This window comes from Sus scrofa, chromosome X (assembly GCF_000003025.6).
Source record: "Sus scrofa isolate TJ Tabasco breed Duroc chromosome X, Sscrofa11.1, whole genome shotgun sequence".
Taxonomy (NCBI): Eukaryota; Metazoa; Chordata; class Mammalia; order Artiodactyla; family Suidae; genus Sus; species Sus scrofa.
The window spans coordinates 36,852,947-36,877,931 of NC_010461.5; the positions used below are offsets into that span (position 1 = coordinate 36,852,947).

At 36.9% G+C, this 24,985-nt stretch overlaps 1 protein-coding gene and 1 pseudogene across 6 annotated transcripts in view; one reads left to right on the forward strand and one right to left on the reverse strand.

Annotated features, from left to right (window-relative positions):
- Positions 1–24,985, forward strand: part of USP9X (ubiquitin specific peptidase 9, X-linked) — a 152,654-nt gene that overhangs the window by 116,898 nt on the left and 10,771 nt on the right. For all 6 annotated transcript variants that reach the window (XM_021080148.1, XM_021080147.1, XM_021080150.1 and 3 more), the window contains exons 27-41: positions 910–1,018; positions 1,255–1,401; positions 2,338–2,484; positions 3,200–3,422; positions 6,139–6,359; positions 9,423–9,613; positions 13,628–13,801; positions 15,915–16,056; positions 17,485–18,238; positions 18,621–18,744; positions 19,369–19,594; positions 20,624–20,753; positions 23,441–23,626; positions 24,235–24,455; positions 24,669–24,757. In XM_021080148.1, the coding sequence (XP_020935807.1) occupies positions 910–1,018; positions 1,255–1,401; positions 2,338–2,484; positions 3,200–3,422; positions 6,139–6,359; positions 9,423–9,613; positions 13,628–13,801; positions 15,915–16,056; positions 17,485–18,238; positions 18,621–18,744; positions 19,369–19,594; positions 20,624–20,753; positions 23,441–23,626; positions 24,235–24,455; positions 24,669–24,757 (3,084 nt within the window). The remainder of the gene's footprint in view (positions 1–909; positions 1,019–1,254; positions 1,402–2,337; positions 2,485–3,199; positions 3,423–6,138; positions 6,360–9,422; positions 9,614–13,627; positions 13,802–15,914; positions 16,057–17,484; positions 18,239–18,620; positions 18,745–19,368; positions 19,595–20,623; positions 20,754–23,440; positions 23,627–24,234; positions 24,456–24,668; positions 24,758–24,985) is intronic.
- LOC102160179 lies at positions 4,057–5,090 on the reverse strand (annotated as a pseudogene).

The window sequence follows — 24,985 nt, forward strand, 5'->3', positions numbered from 1 at the left end:
TATGTTGTAAAAATACAGGCAACAGGTTTTGTCGATTGATAAGTGCTTACTTTTAATGGAGACAGACCACAGTCTTGTAAGCACAATTTATGCATCTGGTAACTGGTTCTTAGCAACTGTTATATGCCAGTCATCATTCTTCATTCTGGAGGCACAGTATATAGTCAACTAAATAGATGTCTTTGCCCTCTTGGAGTATTTATTCTTGTGAGATCTGTATAGATTTTTTTTTTTAAATCCATGATATTCAGGTAGAATTCCCAGTACTGGAACTAGAGGCAAGTTTTTCCCATGGGTAATCATAGAGTATTGTATAATATGTTGTATCTCAATCTTCAGGGCATGTTAGAATCCCCTGAAGGATTTATTAAAATATAGGTTGCTGGGCCCCAGTGTCATTATTTCTGGTCTAGCAGGTCTGGGATGAGACCTGAGAAATTGCATTTTTAACAAGTTCCCAGATGCTGCTAATGCTCTTGACATGTTTTGGGAACCACTAATATAAGGGACATCTGCAGCAACATCCTTACTGTGTAATTGCAACCGAATTTCTACAGTTTTTTCCAGATCACAGTTGAATAAAAAAAAAAATTTCTGTAGAATGCCCAAAAGATGCACAAGGCTCACCATACAGCTCTTGTATCTAGAGGAACACTTCCAGCCTATTACAAGAAGAGTATTAGAAGATGCCCCTTGAACTCTTGAGTGACAATTTGAAGTTTTAGTTCTTGACACACAGCCTAAGTTCATCTTTTATAGGTTGCTTAAAGGGGTGTTATATATCCTTACATTTTTAATTTACCTACCCCAACACACACACACCCCCATCCCATGAGACAGTGTTGGAATCTTTTTTTTTTTTTCTTCAGGAAGATAATATGTTAAATGTGAAACAATTTTTTATTTCAGAACTGTTCGCCAGGTGGCACAGGAGCAGTTCTTTTTAATGTGTACCAGATGTTGCATGGGACACAGGCCTCTACTTTTCTTCATTACTCTGCTCTTCACCGTTTTGGGGGTGAGACATTTTTTAATATGCTTATCAATGTGAATCATTCTTTAAACAAGAAACATTCAAGAATTTGTGGTTTTAGCCTGTATTAAAGGTAGAGTAGTCTGTACTTAATAAATAAATAAAACATTAGCACTTTCTCATACTGTCTTAGTCATCTACTCTAGTTAACTCTGGGTTTTTAAAAAGTGGCTTCTGAGCATGGACATATAAATTCGTATTATCCTACTTTATTGTTTCAGAGCACAGCCAGAGAGAGAGCTAAACATTCAGGCGACTACTTTACCCTCTTAAGGCACCTTCTTAATTATGCTTACAATAGTAATATTAATATACCCAACGCTGAAGTTCTTCTCAATAATGAAATTGATTGGCTTAAAAGAATTAGGGTAAGTTGCATTTAGTACTGTTTATTATATTAATAAATAGTGTTTTTATTAATAGTTTATAGTTTCGAGCATTTTGGTTAAATGAAAAACAACAAAAAGTAATCAAAAGGACCAAAGAGTATATACTCTGCTGGTGGATATTACTAACTCATGATTCATAGAATGAATGCATAAGTAGTTTTGTCACATGCTTTGTTTTACTTAAGATTTTGAATATTGAGATTTCAATGGTAGTCTAGTGGTTAGGACTTTGTGCTTTCACTGCTGCGGCCCAGGTTCAATCCCTGGTCTGAGAACTGAGATCCCACAGCAAGGCACTGCATGCAGTGGCCGGGGAGGAGGAAAGAGACTTGCGATACTGATTTTCAGATTCTTTTTAGAATCTTGGACCTTTTTTGTAAATTTTCATCTTCTAAAAAGTATTCTTGAATTGTTTTCATCAAAAAATGATTCTGAGGAGTTCCCATTGTGGGGCAGTGGGTTGATGATTCAGCTTGTCTCTGTGGTGTTGCCAGTTCAATCCCCAGCTCAGCACAGTGGGTTAAGGATTTGTCTGGCATTGCTGCAGCTGTGGCAAAGGTCACAAGTGCAGCTTGAACTCCATCCAACTTCCATATTCTGTGGGTGCGGCCAAAATGGGGGTGGGGGTGTTGTGAGTCTGATAGGCTTAGCGCTTAATTTAACTCTTGATCTTCAATCTTAATACTTTTTATTTGGTATTGTTTCTGAAGAGATTTGTTGGTTTTGGCCTTCAGATTAGCATTATTTTTTCCTACTAGTTTGTAAAGCTTCTACAAAGTTCCGAAGCGAAAAACTTGCTTGTAATGGAAAGGTTTGAAGGCATTGCCTCTGTTCAGCTCTGTCCTGTTCTGTCTTCTCCCTCCCTCTCTACTGCCTTTTTCATAAGTTAAGCATTTGTTATTTTTGGTTTGACAGGATGATGTTAAAAGAACAGGTGAAACAGGTGTTGAAGAAACCATCTTGGAAGGCCACCTTGGGGTAACAAAAGAGTTACTGGCCTTTCAAACCCCTGAGAAAAAGTATCATATTGGTTGTGAAAAAGGTGGTGCTAATCTCATTAAGGTAAGTTCTGTGATCTTGGTCCTTAACTAGATATCATAACCTTCTGAATTAGCAAATCTGATTAATTTATACTATCATATCTTTGGTGTATTATCTTGCCCGTTTCTCTTTTCTACTTTTAAAGAGTCTTTATAGAGTTTACAGTAATTTTTAAAATAGTTTCTAAATTTTGTGCATAATAAAATTTCAGCACTTTGTATTTTATAAATAAGCGCTTATTTTTCTATTTAGAAAATATGAACTTTTCACTTCATCAGACTATTTAAAATGAAACAAATTAATTATGTAAGACTGGACATACTGAGTTTCTTCACATACAAAGAAAAATATTCTAGGACACTTTATTTTTATTTAAAATGAGTTTGGGTGATTTGTGTGATTAAAAGAAAATTTTAAATGTGCTACAGTCAGCTCAATCTTGACTTATTTTTAACCTGAGAAATTGAGTTTGTTTGTTAATTGTAGTAAGTAGTGTTTTGAAGTGGGATTTTTTTTTTTTTTAATTAGAAAATCCAAGTAAATTTTCTGAAATGCAGTGAGATCCTGAATTCTGGCAAGTAGTTAACATTTCCATCCAAGAGACATTTATTTATTTCTTTAAAAGAAAAATATTTGTATACACACACGCATAAACATATATATAACTTTACATATATTTTATATATAAATTTATGTGTGTCTTTGCTAATATGTAATCCTTTTTTCAACTTTGTAGGAATTAATTGATGATTTCATCTTCCCTGCATCCAATGTTTACCTACAGTATATGAGAAATGGAGAACTGCCAGCTGAACAGGCTATTCCAGTCTGTGGTTCACCATCTACCATTAATGCAGGCTTTGAGTTACTTGTAGCATTAGCTGTTGGCTGTGTGAGGAACCTCAAACAGATAGTAGATTCTTTGACTGAAATGTATTACATTGGCACAGCAATAACTAGTAAGTATTTTAAATACAAAGATCTGATGATAAATAATTCTCTAACATGTTGAAATTCTGTCTTCCTGGAAGTTCCCGTTGCGGCTCAGCAGTAACGAGCCCGACTTTATCCGTGAAGATGCATGTTCGATCTCTGGCCTTGCTCAGTGGGTGAAGGATCCAGCTATTGCCATGAGTTGTGGTGTAGGTTGCAGATGCAGTTCAGATCCCGCATCGATGTGGCTTTGGTGTAGGCCAGCAGCTGTAGCTCCAATTCACCCCCTTGCCAGGGAACTTACATATGCAGAACCTGCAGCCCTAAAAAGCAAAAGAAAAAAAAAATTATCTTTTCCTGTTTTCCTATCAGCAACCAGTTTAACATTTAAGCCATTATAAACAGTGAGTCTTAATGTAAAAATATTTTCAAATGTTTGTTAAATGTCTTCCTATAAGTAGTGTGGGTATTTAGGAACAAAATAAATTTCATTTCAATCATATCTGGACTATAACACAAACTCCAGGATAATAAATAGTAAAAATAAATTCCAGTGTTAAAACCCAAATTACATGCATTGGAAAACCTTTCAGGCTCTCACTTAGAAGCTCTTTAATGTTATTTTTATATGAGTTCTAATAAAGATTAGAATATGAGAAGCTAACATTTGCCCTCAATTAAATGCCCACATGAAGCCCGTAAAATAGACTGTAGTCTCCTGATCTTACTGATACAGAACTGAAGCTCAAAAGGGATGACGACAATATAAAATGACCGAGCAGTAGAAATAAGAAAGCAAACACAATGGAGGCTGTCTGGTTTTAGGAAAAAAAGTTAATCTACAAAGCCTAACTATAATTGATTATAGTAAATCTTTAAGAACATGTCAAATTACCTTTTGAAATGTTATATTTCAGAGTATAAGGGTGTTTTGATGACATTTTAGGAGATTCTGATTAAATACTTAAAAGATTAGACAGTTATTCTACCAAATCCGTATATAGTAGGGTAGGGTTTTAGGGGTTTTATTTGTTTTTTACTTTTTTTTTTACTTTTCTAAAAAAATCCACACTTTTATTTACTTAGTTTTCAATAAGTTTAAAGGAGTTCCATGTGCTGCAAGTGCAGCCATTAAAAAAAAAAAAAGAAAAAAGTGCCTCCACACAGATTCTATGTCCAGCATTCTTAGCAGGAAGGTTGTTTTGGAGTTTGGCAGGAACCAAGCCACTGTTTCTGTGAGCACAAGTTAGCTTTCCCCGGGTTCTTCTGGTTTTGTTCAGTTTGCAACTAGGAGTCACTGTTCTTTGCTTTGTACACATGAACACATCTCTTGCCCAAATAGAATTCCTTTTCATCTTGAGCATAAACACCTTCTGTTTTAAGAAGAGGAGGTGTATGTTCCCTCTGGTTTGGGAGGACCTCACTTAAAGCCAGCAAAAATACAGCCTTGGACCACAGCCTTCAAGACATTTTTGCTGTTTTAGAAGTCCTGCTCCCAGCACGCCTCCACAGGCTCCAAGATGGCAGAAAGAGCCACTTGTCTTTAAGGAGTACATTTGTGTGGTAAAAATTTCAAGTACCAAAGAAGGATATATTCTAAAAAATACGTTTCTTACCCACTCCAGCCCCCTGATCTGCTTTGGTAGCTATTACCATTATCTTCATGTCTGTCCTCTCAGCATCTCTGTGTATGCAAAATCCACATACAAAATCCTTTTTTGTTTAGTTGTGTAAGCACAGTTTGACATGTAGTATATATGGTGTTCTTCACTTTGTTTTCCCCTTAACATAGCTATATTTGTTTCAACACATATTTATCCAAATACATTTATTAGCTATATGCCTTTCAATTCAGTATGCTACAATTTATTTAACTGGTCTTAATGATATTTACATTGTTCCCAGATTTATACTAGGTAGAGGGAGATGTGCAGTGATTATAAGTCTCACAGAACTCAAATCCATTGTCTTGTTTGCTCCTCAAAATGACATTTGTGATTATAGGCAAAGCAAGTGTTACTAGATACTACATTTATTAGGAAGGAAACAGAGGCTTACCTGAACATGAAAGAGCTGGTAAACATCAGAGCCTAGATGTGAACCCAAGTGATATCTTAGGATTATTTAAAACGGAGTAAGCTATAATATGTTGATGTATCTATGTAACAGTTCATGTCAGAATGAGTTTGGAGGCACTTTTTTTTTTTTTTTTAATGGCTGCACTTGCAGCACATGGAACTCCTTGTATGTTTTTTAAAGTGCCTTCAGGAGTTCTGATGTGGCACAGTGGGCTAAATGATCTTGCCTTGCCACAGCCGTGGCATACGTTGCAGCTGTGGCTCAGATTCAATCCCTGGCCTGGGAACTTCCATGTGCCATGGGTGTGGCCATTTAAAAAAGAAAAAGTTAAAAAGCTCATAACTAAAACCATAATGAAGTTAAAAGTAAAGTTAACATATAGAAATTAACATTGTATCATCTTAAGAGACTATTTCCCAGATAGCCATAGAAGCAACATTAGATAAAATATGGGTTCATGGATGGTGGGGTAAGAATCTATATAGTGGTATGTGTTGCCATATATTGTAGGTTTGTTGAGGGTAAAATGCATATTTGGAACACGGTTTTGGGTAGCTATAGGGGTTGTGGAATTGTAGGTCATGTTAATTTATCAGCATATTAGAACCTAAAGTCAACAAAATGGTTGTATTCATGCAATAAGAATCTTTTATCTTCTTTCAGCTTGTGAAGCACTTACTGAGTGGGAATATCTGCCACCTGTTGGACCCCGCCCACCAAAAGGATTTGTAGGGCTGAAAAATGCTGGTGCTACTTGTTATATGAATTCTGTGATTCAGCAACTCTACATGATTCCATCCATAAGGAATGGTATTCTTGCAATTGAAGGCACAGGTAGTGATGTAGATGATGATATGTCTGGGGATGAGAAGCAGGACAATGAGGTAAATTTTATTTAGCTTTCTTGTTTTCTGTGCTTGAAGTTCTGATACCAGATACTGTTGTTCTCTTAGAAAGTGTTAGACTTTGACTGAACCTGTTGACTTATATTTGAAAATAAAGCTAGACTCTCCCAGTGTAGACTGCTCCCTCAACAGGGTGCTCACTATCTACTGGATTCTCAATGACAGTTAGTTTTTATGTAGTTTATATGTTTTAAATCAACAGTTAATGTACTCATTTTTAGGAGGGGAGGAGGAGTGTTTGTTTTCTCATTCACTCTCTTCAGTCACCAAACTATTTGCTCTGTGATAGTTTATCACTTACAGGAAGGGATTCTGAAACACTTGCCCCAACTCTTCCCCAGGTCTACTAAACTGTGTCCTTTGGGGATTGGGGTCTGAGCATTTTTACTTTTTTTTAAAAAAGGTGATATTTACACGCATACCTGGTTCTTTAACCAGGTATGAGTGAAAATTGGAGTTCTGTAGTCCATCACATCAATGCATTGTTGAGTTAAGCACAGTAGACATAGCTGATTGTACCAGCAGATAAAATATGACACTGTTCAAATAAGGTGTCTCACCTCTACTGTCATGGTACTCTGCTCTGCTGTTTGCATCTCACTGCACTGTGGGGTATGTTTAGTTTGGTTTTTTGCCTACGTGCTTTTTTCCTTTCCAAAACTAAGTTACTTGTGCACAAAGGCTAGACATTGTCTGTTTCTGTATCAGAGGTCTCACACTTCTGTAACCACCATTCTCTTTCCATCTCTATGAATTTAACTATTCTAGGTGCCTCATATAAGTGGATTCATACTGTATTTGTGTCTTTGTAACTGGTTGGTTTGACTTCATAATGTCCATTTCATAGCATGTGTCAGAATTTCCTTCCTTTTAAAGGCTGAATAAATAGTTCCTTGAATGTCTGTACTGCATTTGGTTTATCCATTTATTCATATATAGACATTTGGATTGCTTCCACCTTTTGGCTATTGTGAGTAATACTGCTGTGAACATGCATATATAAATAATCTCTTTAAGACCTTTCTTTCAGTCCTTTTAGGTGTTAATGCCCAGAAGTAAGAATTGCTAATCATTTGAGAGTTCCTGTTGTGGCGCAGTGGAAATGAATCCGACTAAGAACCATGAGGTTGCGGGTTCGATCCCTGGCCTTGCTCAGTGGGTTAAGGATCTGGTGTTGCCGTGAGCTGTAGTGTAGGTTGCAGACATGGCTCAGATCTGGTGTTGCTGTGGCTGTGGTGTAGGCTGGCGGCTACAGCTCCAATTAGACCCCTAGCCTGGGAACCTCCATATGCCACTGGTGCGGCCATAGAAAAGACAAAAAAAAAAAAAAAAAAAGAATTGCTAATCATTTGGTAGTTCCATTAATTCTTTTTTAATTTTTATTTTATGTTGGAGTATAGTTGATTTACAGTGTTTGTGCTAATTTCAGGTGTACAGCATAATAATTCCATTATACATACATCCATTCTTTTTAGATTCTTTTCCTTTGTAGGTTATTACAGAATATTGAGAAGAGGTCACTGTGCTATACTGTAGATCCTTGTTGATTATCTACTTTATATGTAGTAGTGTGTAAATGTTAATTTCAAACTCCTAATTTATCGTCCCCCCCCTTTCCCTTTTGGTAACCCTAAGTTTGTTTTCTAAGTCTGTGGTTCTGTTTGTGTTTGGGAAATAAGTTCCTTTATATATAATTTTTGTTAGATTCCACATATAAGAGATATCATATGATATTTGTCTTTGACTTCATTCAGTATGATTAACAAATCCGACTAGGAACCATGAGGTTGTAGGTTTGAACCCTGGCCCCGCTCAATGGGTTAAGGATCTGGTGTTGCTATGGCTGTGGTGTAGGCTGGCAGCTGCAGCTCCGATTTGACCCCTAGCCTGGGAACCTCCATTTGCTGTGGGTGCGACCCTAGAAAAGACAAAAAGACTAAACAAATAAATAAATAAATATAAATTCCCACCAATAATGTGCAAGGATTCCATTTTCTTTACACAAAAGTCTTTCATTTTCATATCTCTGTTCTTTTGTTGCCTGTGCATTTGGTGTCACATCCAATAAATCATTGTCAAATCCAGTGTCGTGAAACTTCTGCTTTGTTTTAGAAGTTTCATAGTTTTAGCTCTTATATTCAAATCTTTGATCTGTATCAAGTAAATTTGTGTGTATAGTGTTAGGGAAAATTCCAACCTCATTCCTTTGCATATGGATATCTAGTAGTTTTAGTTTAATCAGTATTTTTAAAAATTGAAGTGATGTTGGTAGTTTCCTGGTGGCTCAGTGGGTTAGGGGTCCAGTGTTGTCACTGCTGTGGCACAAGTTGAGTACCTTGCCTGGGAACTTCCACATGCCACGGGTGCAGCAAAAAGGAAAAATGTTCAAGTATAGTGTGTTAGTTTCAAGTGTACAGCACAGTGATTCAGTTATACATACACACATCTATTCTTTTTCAGATTTTTTTCCCATATAGGTAAATACAGAATATTGGGTAGAGTTCCCTGTGCGTAATACAATAGGTCCTTGTTGGTTTGGATATCTAGTTTTTCTGGCACCATCTGTCGAGGAGTACTGCTAGTCTGAATACATACATTTTATTGAATGTTTATGATTCTGAGCGCTTAGTATACGTTATCTCCTATAATCTTGACAACAGCTACATGACTGTCATCCCCATTTACATATGAGGAGACTGAAGTTTACAAAGGTTAAGTAACTTATTTGCTCAAAGTTACTTAGCTGACAAATGGCAGGCAGAGCCTGCATTTGTGTCCAGTTCTGAGTTAATCATTGCACTCTGTTTTGCTTTATTACCTACCTCCCAATTCATGCTAAGTAGTATTCCTTTATGACAACTCTTATGTAACTTGGTGTGGATAAACACTGATACTATAAATTAAAATTTATACATTGAAAGTTAAATGCTTTGGAAATAAATGGAAGTACAGATGGTTTGTTCACTAATTGTTTGGCATTTGTCTCAACATACTTTATTTTTAAGTTAGATTAGGTCATTAATGATATCTTTCTATTTCTAGAGCAATGTTGATCCCAGAGATGATGTATTTGGTTACCCTCAACAATTTGAAGACAAACCAGCATTAAGTAAAACAGAAGATAGGAAAGAGTACAATATTGGTGTTCTGAGACACCTTCAGGTCATCTTCGGTCATTTAGCTGCTTCTCGACTACAGTACTATGTGCCCAGAGGATTTTGGAAACAGTTCAGGTAAACTATGGATGGATAGTAATTGGGATACTGCTTAAACCTTTATGACTCTCTCAGTGTGCTAACATTAAACATAAAATCCATGCTGGAAGGCACCTTTATGTTCACAATTTAAGCAGTAGTAATAGTCAGTTTTTACTTTGTAGTTAGGTTTGTTTTTTCATTGTCGACAATGAGAAAAATGCCATGGTAAGAGGCAGCATTCTTCAGTCTCTCAAGATGTTAATAATTTTTTTATTTTGAAATCTTCTAATATATACATAGGTAGTGCGAAAAGTATGAACCCTGTGTATTCATCATTCAACTTGAACAGTTGTCAATTCATGGCCAATCTTCTTGAATCTGCATTCCCATCTACTTTGCAGATTGTTTTGAAGCAGATAGATAATTTCATCCATAAATATTTCAGTGTGTATCTTTAATGCCTTTTCTTTTATTTACATGACCATACTATTATGTTTTTTTTAATTCCTTAATATCCTTGTCTGTGTTCAATTTTACCCAATTACCTCAGCTGTTTTTTACTATGAATTTTTTGAAATCATGATCTAAATGAAGTCCATATGCTGCAAATGTTGATATGACTCTTTAGTCTCTTCTTTTTTTTTTTTTTTTTTTTTTTGTCTTTTTGCCATTTCTTGGGCCGCTCCTGCGGCATATGGAGGTTCCCAGGCTAGGGGTCCGATCGGGGCTCTAGCCGCCGGCCTACGCCAGAGCCACAGCAACACGGGATCCGAACGCATCTGTGACCTACACCACAGCTACACCACAGAGGCAACTTTGGGATCCTCAACCCACTGAGCAAGGCCAGGGATCAAACCCGCAACTTCATGGTTCCTTGTCGGATTCATTAACCACTGAGCCACGACGGGAACTCCTCTTCTAATCTTTTTTGATCCTTGGAATTATTTGTTGGAGTGGGGGTTTTCCAAAACAGGTCGGTAACTCTAAATTTTCCTGTCTGGATTTGATTGATGGATCCCTGTGGTATTTTCTCTTTTCCTCAGTTCCCTGTATTTCATATATATAGGTAGTGAGTAGTGGGATCTAGAGGCTTGGTGTTATTTTTCTTGTTTGGAATGGGCAGGCAAGACTTACTTTATAGGTGGTAATGATTCCCTCAGTGAGGAGAAGTGCATAATGTCTGTCTATCCTAATGGTAACCATTGAACATCATTGCCAAAATGCAGCATTTCATCAGTGTTAGAAAATGCAGCATTCTAATTTTATCATTTTTTCATTTATTAACTAGAATAGATCTCTAAAGGAAAATTTCCCTATAGCAACTATTTGGCTATTCTGATGTACAGTTTATAGGAAAGGTATGATGGTTTTTTGTTTGTTTTTAATTAAGAAAAAAATGTTCACTGTGTCTTGATCTTGTTTCTCTGGCTTCATTTATTTCACTTTTTTTCCCTCTGTTCCCTATTGTGTCATGCACTGTGCTAAAATGCTATAGCGCAACCACATATCTCTACTGTGTATGAAAAGGCTACAGTCCTTCATAACAGTGGGTTTTTTTAAACAATACTCCTTAGAACCCCTTCATGGTATCTCCCAGACAGCTGAGAACAGGGGAAGCAAAGTGTTACCTGACATTGCTGTTTTGGTCCACCTTCCCTGCTTTAATCAGAGCAGCTCCCCTTTTCCCTACAAGGATACTTAGATTTCCTTTGAAACCACTGCTTTATAATGCAGTCCCCTCCCTATGGCTCACCATGAAAATTGCTCTGATTTCTCTAACTAGGCCCCCTACTTAATCTGTACTTACTGACTCACACACACCACCCTCCTTCCCAGCTCTGCTTTTGCTCTTTCAGTATAATGCTCTGGCAGACCCCTCACCTTCCTCTCTTAACTATTCCAGTTCTCTAGCTTGTTCTGTCTCTACCTTAAGACTTTTAGCATTTCAGTTCTTCCTCTTCCAAATTACTCTGAAGTTTTTTGAGCTTTTCTCTTAGAATTTGTCATTCAGTTATAGTTATCTCTCTTCTTATAATGTGTTTGCATTTTTGACTCCCCAATTAATTATTCCTATGCTAGTGGAGCTGGCATTTTGTCTAGACTAGCACTTTTGGATAACCCACACTCTACCACATAATATACTCTTGATACATGTGGGATAGTTAACCACATTTGCCACCCCCAATTTTTTGTGTTGAAAATTTCAAACCAACAGGAAAAGTATAATAATAATAATCACCTTTATGTTATATACTCTTTATCCAAACTTACCAATTGTTAATATTTTACTATATTTGCTTATATGTATTCTTGGGATTTGGTTTTGTTGTTTCTAAACCAATTGCTAGTTGCAAATTTGATACTTTACCCCCTGCCCCACTTCAATATCCTCTCAGAATAAGGACATTTTCCTACCTCATATTTATTAATACAGTTATCACATGTATGAAATTTAATGTTGACTTAATATAACTTGCCCACCCCACCAATTCCAGACTGGTATCCTAGAAGGAATCATATGAATTTGGGTGTTTTCTCTTTATTCGTTTCTGTAATAGTCTCCCTGACTTGTCATGACCTTTATGGCACTGAAGTTTTTTGAAGAATCTAGGCCAGTTATCTTGCCCAGTCGCTCTGACTTGTTTGATTTGTGTGATTATTTCCTCATGACTAGATTCAGGCTAAACTTTTTGGCAAGAAAACTACATAGGTTACTATATCCTTCTCATTGCATTGCATTTACAGGCTCATGGTGTCATAACATATCTCCCCATTGTAAAATACCTTTTAACAAATGATATATTTGATTTAAACTCACTATTGCAAATTTAATGGCTGAAATAGAATTAGGTTGAGATTTTTTGCTACATAGTAAAAGTGTTACAGAAGAATTTATTCAAAGAGAGTTCGTTTAGTATACTTAAACATGTTTGTCGTATCTGTCGCCTGGAATGAATTCACTTATATTCTCTCTGTACATTACTCTCTATGTATGCAAAATTAGATGTCATTGATAGTTTCCAGCAGTGCCCAGGTTCTATAGTATCACTTCTCATTTCGTTGTACACACAATTGATAGTTTCTTTTCTCAGGATTGATTTACCTAATTTAAGTCCTCAGATTACTCAAAAGAGATCAACTCTAAAAACAAATGAAACCTTTCTCTTTTCAATTGGAAAAATCAGTTTAAGAACAAATATTATCTTTGTACTGCATCTGTAATCCAAAATTTAAGCAAAAGGAAAGGAAGAAAGTAGTGATTATAACATCTACATAAGATTGAGATCAACCACCCCATTTGTGTATGTGTGTGTTTGTTTTAGGGCTGCACCTGAGGCATATCAGGTTCCCAGGCTAGGGATTGAATTGGAGCTCCAGCTGCTGGCCTACGCCACAGCCACACCAGATCCGAGCTGTGTCTGCAACCTACACCACAGCTCTCGACGCCAGATCCTTAACCCACTGAGCGAGGCCAGGGATTAAACCCGCAACCTCATGGTTCCTAGTCGGATTCGTTTCTGCTGCACCACAATGGGAACTCCCAACCACCCTATTTTAATAGCATCCTCATTTGGATTCAAAATGCATGCTTGGAGTTCCCATTGTGGTACAGCAGAAACGAATCCGACTAGTATCCACAAGGATACAGATTTGGCTTGGATCCTGCATTTCGACCCCTAGCCTGGGAATTCCCACATACCTCACGTGCGGCACTAAAAAGAAGAAAAAAAAAAAAAAAAAAAAAAAGGAATGCTTCTACTACATTACTTACAGAAATCATCCTTCCTGGAGCCATATTGTTCATCAGCCACACCAGTAGTAGTTTCATGGTACTTCCCATTGCTGAAGTACCGCTTTTATTTACTATGAGTCTCATTTTCTCCCCCCCAGCCCTCAGTATATAAAGAGCATTTGTTTGCTTTTTCTACTTCCTCATATAGGAATAAAATCTCAGTTTATAGGATGTCACTTGTGGTTGTATTACTTTTCTCCTGAAAAATGTATTATTCTGGGATTTTCGCACATTACATGTTTTACTCCATTTCTTAGGCTTTGGGGTGAGCCTGTTAATCTTCGTGAACAACATGATGCTTTAGAATTTTTTAATTCATTGGTGGATAGTTTAGATGAAGCTTTGAAAGCCTTAGGACATCCAGCTATGCTGAGTAAAGTCTTAGGAGGTTCCTTTGCCGATCAGAAGATTTGCCAAGGCTGCCCACATAGGTAAGTGGTAATTACATACCTAAAGTGTGTTTTTTCCCCCTATTATGTACGAAAGTGTGGTATGCTACCTATGTACTACTAAATATCTGAAACTGGGTGAATTATACTGTGCATACCTTACTATTGTGGGGTTAGAGCTGTTTGTTTATGTAAACTAACATTTGTTTCCTTTAACTCCACCTAAGCTATTTCGTACTCTTACATGCTTTTGTATACAATCATGCCTAAGAAAATAAAATGGCATTTTGCATATACAGGTATTACTTATGAACTTGTCTTTTATCTTAGAATTAAAGAGAAATTGATAGTTCTTATTAAAAAGAGTTATTAAAAATTGGTAGTTCTTATTAAAAAGAGTTAACTTGTGTGTGAAGTTCATTTCTAATTATGCCTATTATATAGAAGTTTTATTTTAGAACTTCTGTTGTATGTTATCAATTACTGTTAGTTTGAAATCCCTTCTTACCAGAGTATCACAGTAAGATAGTGTTTTTCTACAAGTCCGAACAGCATCACATAGTCACAGGTTGTGTGTGTGTATGGTTGGTGGGAGGTGCTTCATTTTTGAATACAGGGGAATGGTTGAGGGAGAGGTAGTACTATAAATAAATGTGAAACCATTCATTTGGAATGAGGCCATAAAATTATTCACATAGACTGGACAACTTTTGATCCTTTTGAAAAACCTTTTGCATTCAGTGAATGATAAAATTGTCATTTTCACCTCTTGTTTTTAATTATTCATAAAAATGAAATTTGGGGGTCATCAGTTCTTGGCAATCTTCCTTGGTTTGTACCAGTTTTTCAAAATTATTTGTAAATTACTAGTTTTCTTTGCTAAGTGAAAATGTCCTGAGAGCATGATCTTAAGTAAGACCCATAAAGTTCAAATACCTGCTCCACAATTAAACAAGTCTTCTTACATGCCGGAAGGTTATATAGAGAATTCTGAGGCAGTCTGTTTTAGGGTGTTTATTTGCCTGGAACGGAGATTAGCAGACTATGGACCATGGGTCAAATCTAGCCCTGCATCTATTTTTGTAAAGTTTTATTGGAATACACCCACTCCTTTACTTTCCGTTTGACTGACGGCTTTCGCTATGACATCGGAGTTGAGTAGTTGCCATAGGGACCTCATGGCCCAAAAAAGCCTGTAATGCTTATTATCTGGCCTTTTACAAAAAAAAAAAACTGTGCTAACTCTCATCTTTGAATGTCCTACTTTTTAACTGGAATCCTGAAATCCAACTTTTCTCTTCTACGGGCTGTTCCCTAGTTATAGTAGCAGTGTGCTTATTATTTTCATTCATGTCACTTATAAATGCCTTTGCATACTTTTTTACCCTAAATTGAAAAGTCTTAAATATGAGGGACTGTCTTAAACATTGACCATCCCACAGTGTTTTAAACATGGTAGGGACTCAATAGATTTGTTGAATGAATGAATTTAATGGTCGAGAATGAATTCCCCACATCCTATGTTCTAAATTTATGAATATGTCTCGTGAGAAATCTAAAAATTCCTTTGGTACAAAATTGCCACGAGGTGAGATTCTGACTCCTATTCAGATTGCTTATCCTTGATTTACTTATATATTCAAACTTGTGCTTTAGTAAAGCTTCCATTACAGAAGAGAAACATTTAAAAATTCAGCTCATTAATAGTTTAACCTTTTCAGAACTTGATGAATTGGCCTTGGCATGAATTACTATCTAAACAAATGATGGTGGAAGAAGCATGATATACTATAAAGAGATGGAGCTATGAAGCCAGACAAACCTAGCTTCAAAACACCCATTTCACCTAGTAATCTGGACCAAATTAACATTCTGAACCTTACCCACTTCACATAGACATGGTGATATTTCTCCAGCAGGTTTGTCATGAAGACAAAGAACCTGTTATAGTATGTAAACAACCTAATGTAGTGCCCAGCAGAGGATAAAGTGACCCATAAATGGGAACGGTCATTTAGTGGTAACATTCTATGACTTAAGGGTTTTGTGTTATATTATAAACATTGCAAGTAGTTGTCATTGAGTCCATAACTAAATAAGATGCTTAGAAAACTAAGGAATAAATTCTCTTTGATTTCTTAAATAATATCTTTAGATACGAGTGTGAAGAATCTTTTACGACTTTGAATGTAGACATTAGAAATCACCAAAATCTTCTTGATTCTTTGGAACAGTATGTCAAAGGAGATTTATTAGAAGGTGCAAATGCTTATCATTGTGAAAAATGCAATAAAAAGGTATGAATTGCCCCGTTTTATTTAAAATAATTATGATTACATTTAATGGGTTTGGAAGAAGTTGTTTTTATTTGTTCTCAAAATTCACCCTTTATTCCCTACCCTGCTTTGTTATAGTGCTAGTAGAGAGAGCTAGTTAAGGTAATTGACCTAAAGGTTTGTCAGACAAAGACAATTGAGAGAAAGTAGTGCCAGAAGGGCTAGGTAAACAGGTAAAGGTAAGAGTGAATTAGGATTCCCTTGGAGGCTCAGTGTGTTAAGGACCTGGCATTGTCATCTTTGTGGCTCCGGTCGCTGCTATGGTGTAGGTTCAGTCCCTGGCCCCAGAACTTGGGTATGACACAGGCGCAGCACAATAGCTTAAATACTACATTCTCTTACCTGAGTTAGAGTGGGCGGGGGTGCTGCACCTGTAGCATGTGGAAGTTCCCAGGCCAGGGATCAGACCTGGGCCACTGCAGTGACAACACCAGATCCTTACTTGACCTGATGCACCACAAGAGAACTCCTGACACTTTTCATCCACATCCACCCAAATTGCTATTCAACTCTTCAAAGCTCATAGAGGAAAACATTTCTCCTCTCATGTCGAGTTACTGTACTAGCCAAGACTAAGAAGTTTGCTGAAATTTTTTTTTATTATTAAATAAAATATTTAGCCATATAAGATTTCTTGGACCACCTCTCTTTTTTAACCATGTGGATCAGGATTTTAGACTCACCTGGTTATTTTGTTTGTGGGCACTTAGCTCTTTGGGAGAGACAGTTTACGTATACATATGCTAAATAATGTGTATCTTTCTGGGCTCCCAAGACCTCTCAGCTCTGAGTCAGCTGTGTTGTTTTGGCCTTAAATACCACTTAGAAAGGTATTAAAATCTAGAAGTTGAGATCATGAGCCGTAAACCCATACTGCCTGCCACTCAGCAGCTCTAAGACTTGAAACAAGTTAATCTCTGCTATTCTGATTCTCATCCTTAATGTTCACCAGTACCTGCTTGGGAGGGTTATTGAGATTAAATATGTTACTACTTGGGCAACACTTAGCGTGTAAATTGGTACCTAATGGCCCAGTAAATATTAGCTGCTCTTATTGTATTTCTGTAGTTTGCTCACAACAAACCACACCTTCATTAAAATATCAGTAAATATCAAGTAATAACAGTGACAATATAGAAATCAGGCAGCAAGTAATGTCTGTATCACTAATTTTTGCAGTTTGTAACAACAAATGGCATCAGCTAGTTCCATATTCTTGTTAACATTTTAAAACTATCAGATGACAGAATTGCTCTAATTGTGTTCATTATCATGTATTCGTTTGTATTTAAAATCTCAGATTAATCTTGAATAGTTAATAAGAGTTTTAAAGATTTTTTTGCAGTGGCTTGTAAGACAGTATCTCTTAATTTGCTCTGTTCGTTTTAGGTTGATACTGTAAAGCGCTTGCTTATTAAAAAATTACCTCCTGTTCTTGCTATCCAACTAAAACGATTCGACTATGACTGGGAAAGAGAATGTGCAATCAAATTTAATGATTACTTTGAATTTCCTCGCGAGCTGGATATGGAACCTTACACAGTTGCAGGTGTTGCAAAGCTGGAAGGAGATAACGTAAACCAAGAGAGTCAGTTGATAAAACAGAATGAGCAGTCTGACAGTGAGACAGCAGGAAGCACGAAATACAGACTCGTGGGGGTGCTTGTCCACAGTGGTCAAGCAAGCGGGGGACATTACTATTCTTATATCATTCAGAGGAATGGAGGAGATGGAGAGAGAAATCGCTGGTATAAATTTGATGATGGAGATGTAACAGAGTGTAAAATGGACGACGATGAAGAAATGAAAAACCAGTGTTTTGGTGGAGAGTACATGGGAGAAGTATTCGATCACATGATGAAGCGCATGTCATACAGGCGCCAGAAAAGGTGGTGGAATGCTTATATACTTTTTTATGAACGATTGGACACAATAGACCAAGGTGATGAGTTGATAAAATATATATCAGAGCTTGCTATCACCACAAGACCCCATCAGATTATTATGCCGTCAGCCATTGAGAGAAGTGTACGGAAACAAAATGTGCAATTCATGCATAACCGGATGCAGTACAGTTTGGAATATTTTCAGTTTATGAAAAAACTGCTTACATGTAATGGTGTTTACTTAAATCCTCCTCCAGGTAAGTATCTAGAATTTCTCTTCTCAGCAATAAAGCATACCTCTTAATTTATTTGTATGATTTCTTAGGCATCAACTTTTTTTTTCCTTTGGTGGTTTTAAAGTCATATTTCAGGGGACTGTTACCTTTGAGCGGTATGTATTGTCTTGCTGTTTAGAAGCAGGAGCTTTTGTTACAACAATTTCTTTTTTACTGTGACAAGCATTAGTTGAAGTGTGCTTTCGTGAACTATTAAGATTTAATTCGTAAGTAGCCTAAAAAGGGTTTTAATGAAGTTATTAGGACTTTTGAACATTGGTGGTAGTGCAGATTTGTTTGAAAAGGAAAGTGGGGCTTGGGCGTAGAAATTTGTTTTACTTTGTTTTTTAATCTGTATTTTTAGGGCAAGATCACCTGTTGCCTGAAGCAGAAGAGATCACTATGATTAGCATTCAGCTTGCTGCTAGGTTCCTCTTTACCACAGGATTTCACACCAAGAAAATAGTCCGTGGCTCTGCCAGTGACTGGTACGTTGTTTTGGATTTTCATTCTTACTATACTAGCATTTGGTTTGGTTCTTTAATATACTATTTTATCTTTTCTAAATTCATAATAATCTTGTTTCAGATTTGGAATGCAGAATTTAAAAATTCTCAGCAGCAATAGTGAGAGAAATCATATTTAAATAATTACTGACATTAAATACGGCCTTTTATTATCCAGGAGCTGGCCTCTGCTTCTGTTACCTTTTGTCATGTCTTTGACATCCCTATACAAAAGGTTACAGGATGGCCTCTATACTTCTAACTGTGAAAGTATAGAGGACATTATAATACCTTGATTTAACAAGTTTTACTTTCTATTCTAGTAGTAGTATGTTAAGAGAAGGCAGGTAGTCTTTAGTCATTGAACCTAGGAAGAGTTTAGTCATAGATTTGTAGAGGACTATATAAGTATCCACCTATCACAGAATAGACCAAGTCATAGTATTCATCTGTCATTTTAATATTAGTATTAGAAGCAGCTTCTCTCCCTCCAGTAGTAAAAGAAATTCATTGATTTTTATTTGGTTCATAGAGAGCCATTCCTGTACCATGGGAAACATGTTAAATGAATCGATAATCATAGATTTTTGCTTTGTTTCGTCTTAGGTATGATGCATTGTGTATTCTCCTTCGTCACAGCAAGAATGTACGTTTTTGGTTTGCTCATAATGTCCTTTTCAATGTTTCAAATCGCTTCTCTGAATACCTTCTGGAGTGCCCTAGTGCAGAAGTGAGAGGTGCATTTGCAAAACTTATAGTTTTTATTGCACATTTTTCCTTGCAAGATGGGCCATGTCCTTCACCTTTTGCATCTCCAGGACCTTCTAGTCAGGTAACCCAGTTGTCTTTCTAATGATTAAATGCTTACAAATAAATTGTTTCCTAGAAATTGAAGTTATATATATGCATCTGTTTGATATGTGTACCCAACAAACATGCATGAGCACGCACACCATCTAATCTGGTGCCTCAGTGTCGATGATTTCCATTAAAAGTTTAAAAGTGCTTCACAACACTTTTAATTGTTTTAATCACTTTTGGTGATTATTGGCTCTTGAGAGCATAACGAGAAGTTCCCGTCGTGGCTCAGCGGAAACGAATCTGACCAGCATCTATGAGGACACAGGTTCCATCCCTGGCCTCACTCAGTGGGTTAAGGATCTGGCGTTGCCATGAGCTGTGGTGCTGGTCACAGACATGGCTGGGATCCCGAGTTGCTGGGGCTGTGGTGTAGGCTGGCAGCTACAGCTCTGATTCGACCCCTAGCCTGGGAATTTCATATGCTGCGGGTGCGGCTCTAAAAAGCAAAAAAAAAAAAAAAAAAAAAAAAAAAAAAACCAAAAACAAAAATGAAATTTTCTGATAATTCAGTTACATTTAGGGGCTTAATTATACATTTACTGTTATATAAAGTACATATATAAATTTAAATGGACTTCCCATTTGTTAAAACTCAGAACAGTATGAGGCCTCTATATTGAAATTGACATCATTTTTCATCCCCTTTATTAGAAAGCAACTCTAAAAATCATTTCCTTTTTATTTGGCTATGCTTATAACATACGGAAGTTCCCAGGCCAGGGATCAAACCCACGCCACAGCAGTGACTCAAACCATTGCAGCGACAAAACCAGAGCTTCAACCTACTGAGCCGCGAGGAAACTTTTAAACCATCTCTTGTGTGATCAACCTACTGAGCCGCCAGGAAACTTTTTAAATCATCTCTTGTGTGATTAGTCCTTCCAGAAATTTAGGCCTATATTTAACATTTAACATTTCATGTCTTTTTTTTAATGCAAGCAGAATTATATCATACCTGCCCCTTGTTGCTGAAAAACAACCAATGTTTTATCCTTTACAGGCTTATGACAACTTAAGCCTGAGTGATCACTTACTAAGAGCAGTGCTAAATCTCTTGAGAAGAGAGGTCTCAGAGCATGGGCGTCATTTACAGCAGTATTTCAACCTGTTTGTAATGTATGCCAATTTAGGTAAGGATTTCAGTTTTCATACTTCTGTTTTAAGTCAAGTGATGAGATATAGCCTGGTCTAAAATAGAAGCAGTGTTTCATAAAATCTATAATTGTGAATTTTATCTGAAACTTTTTTTTTTTTACTGTACTTTTGACCTTGTGCTTTATTTATGCATGTGTCTTACCTCTGCAGCAGACACAGGTCAGGATCTATACCTTATCTCCTGAAGCGGTGGTGCTTGACCTGTCTATTTTTTTGAAAATACGGAATCCTAGGCCCCATCCCACCCTAACTGAATCAGAATTCTCAAAGCTAACACAAGGATTCCACATTTTCAAAAGGTCCCTAGATAGTTGTAATACGCACCAAGTTTGGGTAAAGGACTTAGTCTGTATGTAAGTTTCTGTCGAAGTAAACTAAATTAAGATTTAGGATAATGCAAACATGCACTTAAATAACCTGTTACTTATATTAAGTTCTATACCCAGATATCTCTGTCATTCCAGGTTTTTTTCTGTGTGAACTTACCAATTACCAATTGATCCGTGGCCCTTTTAACATAGCAACATTCTGCTTTGTGTGTGTCTTCCTTTCCTTTACCTTTCCATACTGGAGATACTTGCATATTGGTAGAGGAAAAGAATATTACACAAATAAGCATAAAGGGGAATCTGTATTTCATATTTAGAAATACTAAATCTTACGAATTTACAAAAATCCTATTCCCTTTAACTTCCTTTTTAGATATTTTCTGTTCAGAAAGCATACATCATTGGTCTATACTGTAGAACTTCCCTGCAAAAAACAAATACGGGTCTATAAACTTTAATATAAATCCTTAGGACCAGATATATGCTTTAGGGTTCAGAATTGTTTGGATTTAAGAAAGGTAAAATAGTGCATATACCATGGGTTATGTAACATCCCTAGATTAGGGTCCAAAATAGCACTTTGTAATCATACACATTAATGTATGTACAATAAAACATGAACACTCACACTGAGGGGATGAATGAAGACTATAAATAGCCTTTTGTCAGTTCAGGGCAGATTTTCATACCAACTTCATGAAAGAACTTTGTTCATATTTATGATAAGAGCTGTTTGAATCTCAGAATTTCAGATAAAGGATTGTGGACCTGTATTTATTATATTTCTTTTGAGCATGGCAATAAATAAGATACCTATTTTCTAATGGAGTATAGAAGCAAATTAAAAGGTGCTATGAAATATGTTTATGGCTCTAATGGGGAAAATATAAAGTGCTATAGAAGTACATCATTGGGGTACCTGACCAAATTTGGGGAGAGGAAGGGGGCTTAATGGAAAAGTTGATGTGGGAATTGGTTGATTGTCCATCCAGAGTGAACAGCAGATGCAAAGACTTGAAATAAGCTCAGCATGGCTCACTGGAGGAAATGGAAGACATTCAGTCTGACTAAAATCGATGTAATACGGAGATAGCAGAAGTAGTGAGCAGAATTCTCTAATCCTGCTATTCTGCAAACCCTGTGGCAGATTCTGGACTTTTATTTTGAGGGCATTGATGAACCATTGTAGAGTTTTAAATAGGCATGGTTTGTAGAAAAAACAACTTGACTGCAGTGTGGAATAGATTACAAGGGAGTAAGACCAGAAATTGTTAAAGATAATCTGGAGGCAGAAAAGTGGTATAGCCTATGCTGGGAAACTGGTATTGAGGGGGATACAAATAGACAATTTCTGGTGCTTTTTGTTAGAGATAAGGCCAGGGGATTTGGTGATTGGATATTCCAGGAAAGAAAACACAGAAGAGATGTTAAGAATGATGCCGGTTGGAATTCCAGCCCAGTACAGTGCGTTAAAGGATATGGTATTGCCACAGCTGCAGCTACAGCTCAGATTCAATCTCTGGCCCAGGAACTTGTATATGCTGCAAGGATGCGGCCATTTAAAAAAAAGAAAAGGAGTTCCTGTTGTGGTGCAGTGGAAATGAATCCAACTAGGAACCGTGAGGTTGTGGGTTCGATCCCTGGCCTCACTCGGTGGGTTAAGGATCCGGCGTTGCTGTGAGCTGTGGTGTAGGTCGCAGACTTTGCTTGGATCCCACATGGCTGTGGCTGTAGCTCCGATTCTACCCTTAGCCTGGGAACCTCCATGTGCCGTGGGCGCAGCCCTAAAAAAAAAGCAGAGGGAGGGAAGGAAGACAAACTGAGCAGGTAGTGCAAGAGGAAAAACGGGGAGAAAAAAAACATGGACAGGGAATTTGCGTCCTTGTGACACCCAAATAGAGATGTCTGATAGAACAGTGAGCCCTCTTTGGAATCAGCTGAATAAAAATAGCTGGAACTTGAAGCCATTAGGGTGGCTTTAATCCTCCAGGGAAGGCATACAGTGCGAGAGGTTAGCCTGAGATGGAAACTTTGAGGAGCAGGCGATTTTTAAGAGACAGAAGAAGGAGGATTCACAAACAAGAACAAGAAGAGGTAGAAAGAAAATGAGAGGAATCCAAGAAGGAGGAAGTGGTTATGGTTTGAAAAGTATTTTTTAAAACCAGAAAGGGAGAGGGTTCTGATTAAATAATACTTTGAATGCTAAGTAAAAGTGATCTTCTGAGCATAAAAGTTGTAGAAAGTATTTTAGTAGCTATTGTGAATCCCTTCCATCCTGTTTTCTCTCATCTAATTTTTCCCCTCTCTTCCTGCTTCTCCCTTCTTTATTGTAGGTGTGGCGGAGAAGACACAGCTTCTGAAATTGAATGTGCCTGCTACCTTTATGCTTGTGTCTTTAGATGAAGGGCCAGGTCCTCCAATCAAGTATCAGTATGCTGAATTAGGCAAATTATACTCAGTAGTGTCACAGCTAATCCGCTGTTGCAATGTCTCGTCAAGAATGCAGTCTTCAATCAATGGTAAAGTCATATGCTCCATTCTCTACATTGGTTTAAAAATATTGCTGACCATTTATAGTATTTGATTAAAAGTAATTCTGAAGATGTTTAAATATAAAACAAGCGCTTAAAAGTCCATTCTTTGGAATATTTCACAATATTTTTTGAGTCCTGCACCTTTTTTATGTGTTTAAAGGGAATCTTTCTGTCTACTCACTACTGTACTGAGGTTGGTACCTCATTTATGAAGTAGTTTAAGAGTTTACTTTTAAGAGTTCCCTGGTGGCCTAGTGGGTTAAGGATCCAGCATTGTTACTGCAGTGGCTTGGATCACTGCTGTGGCATGGGTTTGATCCCTGGCCCAGGAGCCTTCTACATGCCGCAGGTGCAGCCAAAAAAAAAAAAGTATATAAGAAAATGCCAGTATTGCCATTTAAATCTTATATTTTATCATCTTGATACACCCGATCATTGTAATGCTTATAATTACTTTCTTGTTGTACTCGGGAGACTTGATTTAAAATACTATCTTCATAAAATAAATCTGTAAGCTATTTTCTGTGGTGGAAGCTGGGTGTTATTGTGGAGAAGCCGATTAGTTTTTCATTGATGACAAATCTGTATTCTAGGTAATCCTCCTCTTCCCAATCCTTTTGGTGATCCTAATTTATCACAACCTATAATGCCAATTCAGCAGAATGTGGCAGACATTTTATTTGTGAGGACAAGTTATGTGAAGAAAATCATTGAGGACTGCAGTAACTCAGAGGAAACCGTCAAATTGCTTCGTTTTTGCTGCTGGGAGAATCCTCAGTTTTCATCTACTGTCCTCAGTGAACTTCTCTGGCAGGTTAAAGGAAAATAAACATTCATATGTCTCTATAATTTGATTTATTGTTCCTTTATAAAAATTTTTTAAATAGTTTTTTACGTATAATTGACTTTGCGATATTTTATTAGTTTCAGGTGTGCAACATAGTGATGCAATATTTTTATACATTACACATTACAAAATACTCTTGTTATTGCTTTAAACAAGTTATTCACCATGTCTTGTTTTTAGGTTGCATATTCTTACACTTACGAGCTCCGGCCCTATTTGGATCTGCTTTTGCAAATCTTACTGATTGAGGACTCCTGGCAGACTCACAGGTAGATACCCTTTTTTGTTGCTTGCCCAACTGTTAGCATAACTGAAATTACTGGTCAGCACATTTTTTTGTTTGTTTCTTTACCTCTTGGAGATTTAATAAGTGTTTTATCTTAAAACTTAAGAGTGAATACAAGGGTCTCATGTTCCCTCACATTTTAATTTCATTTTATTTTTTCTCTCATTGCCCAAGTTGCATGTTTAGCCTTTTTCTTTCAATTGGTATTGTT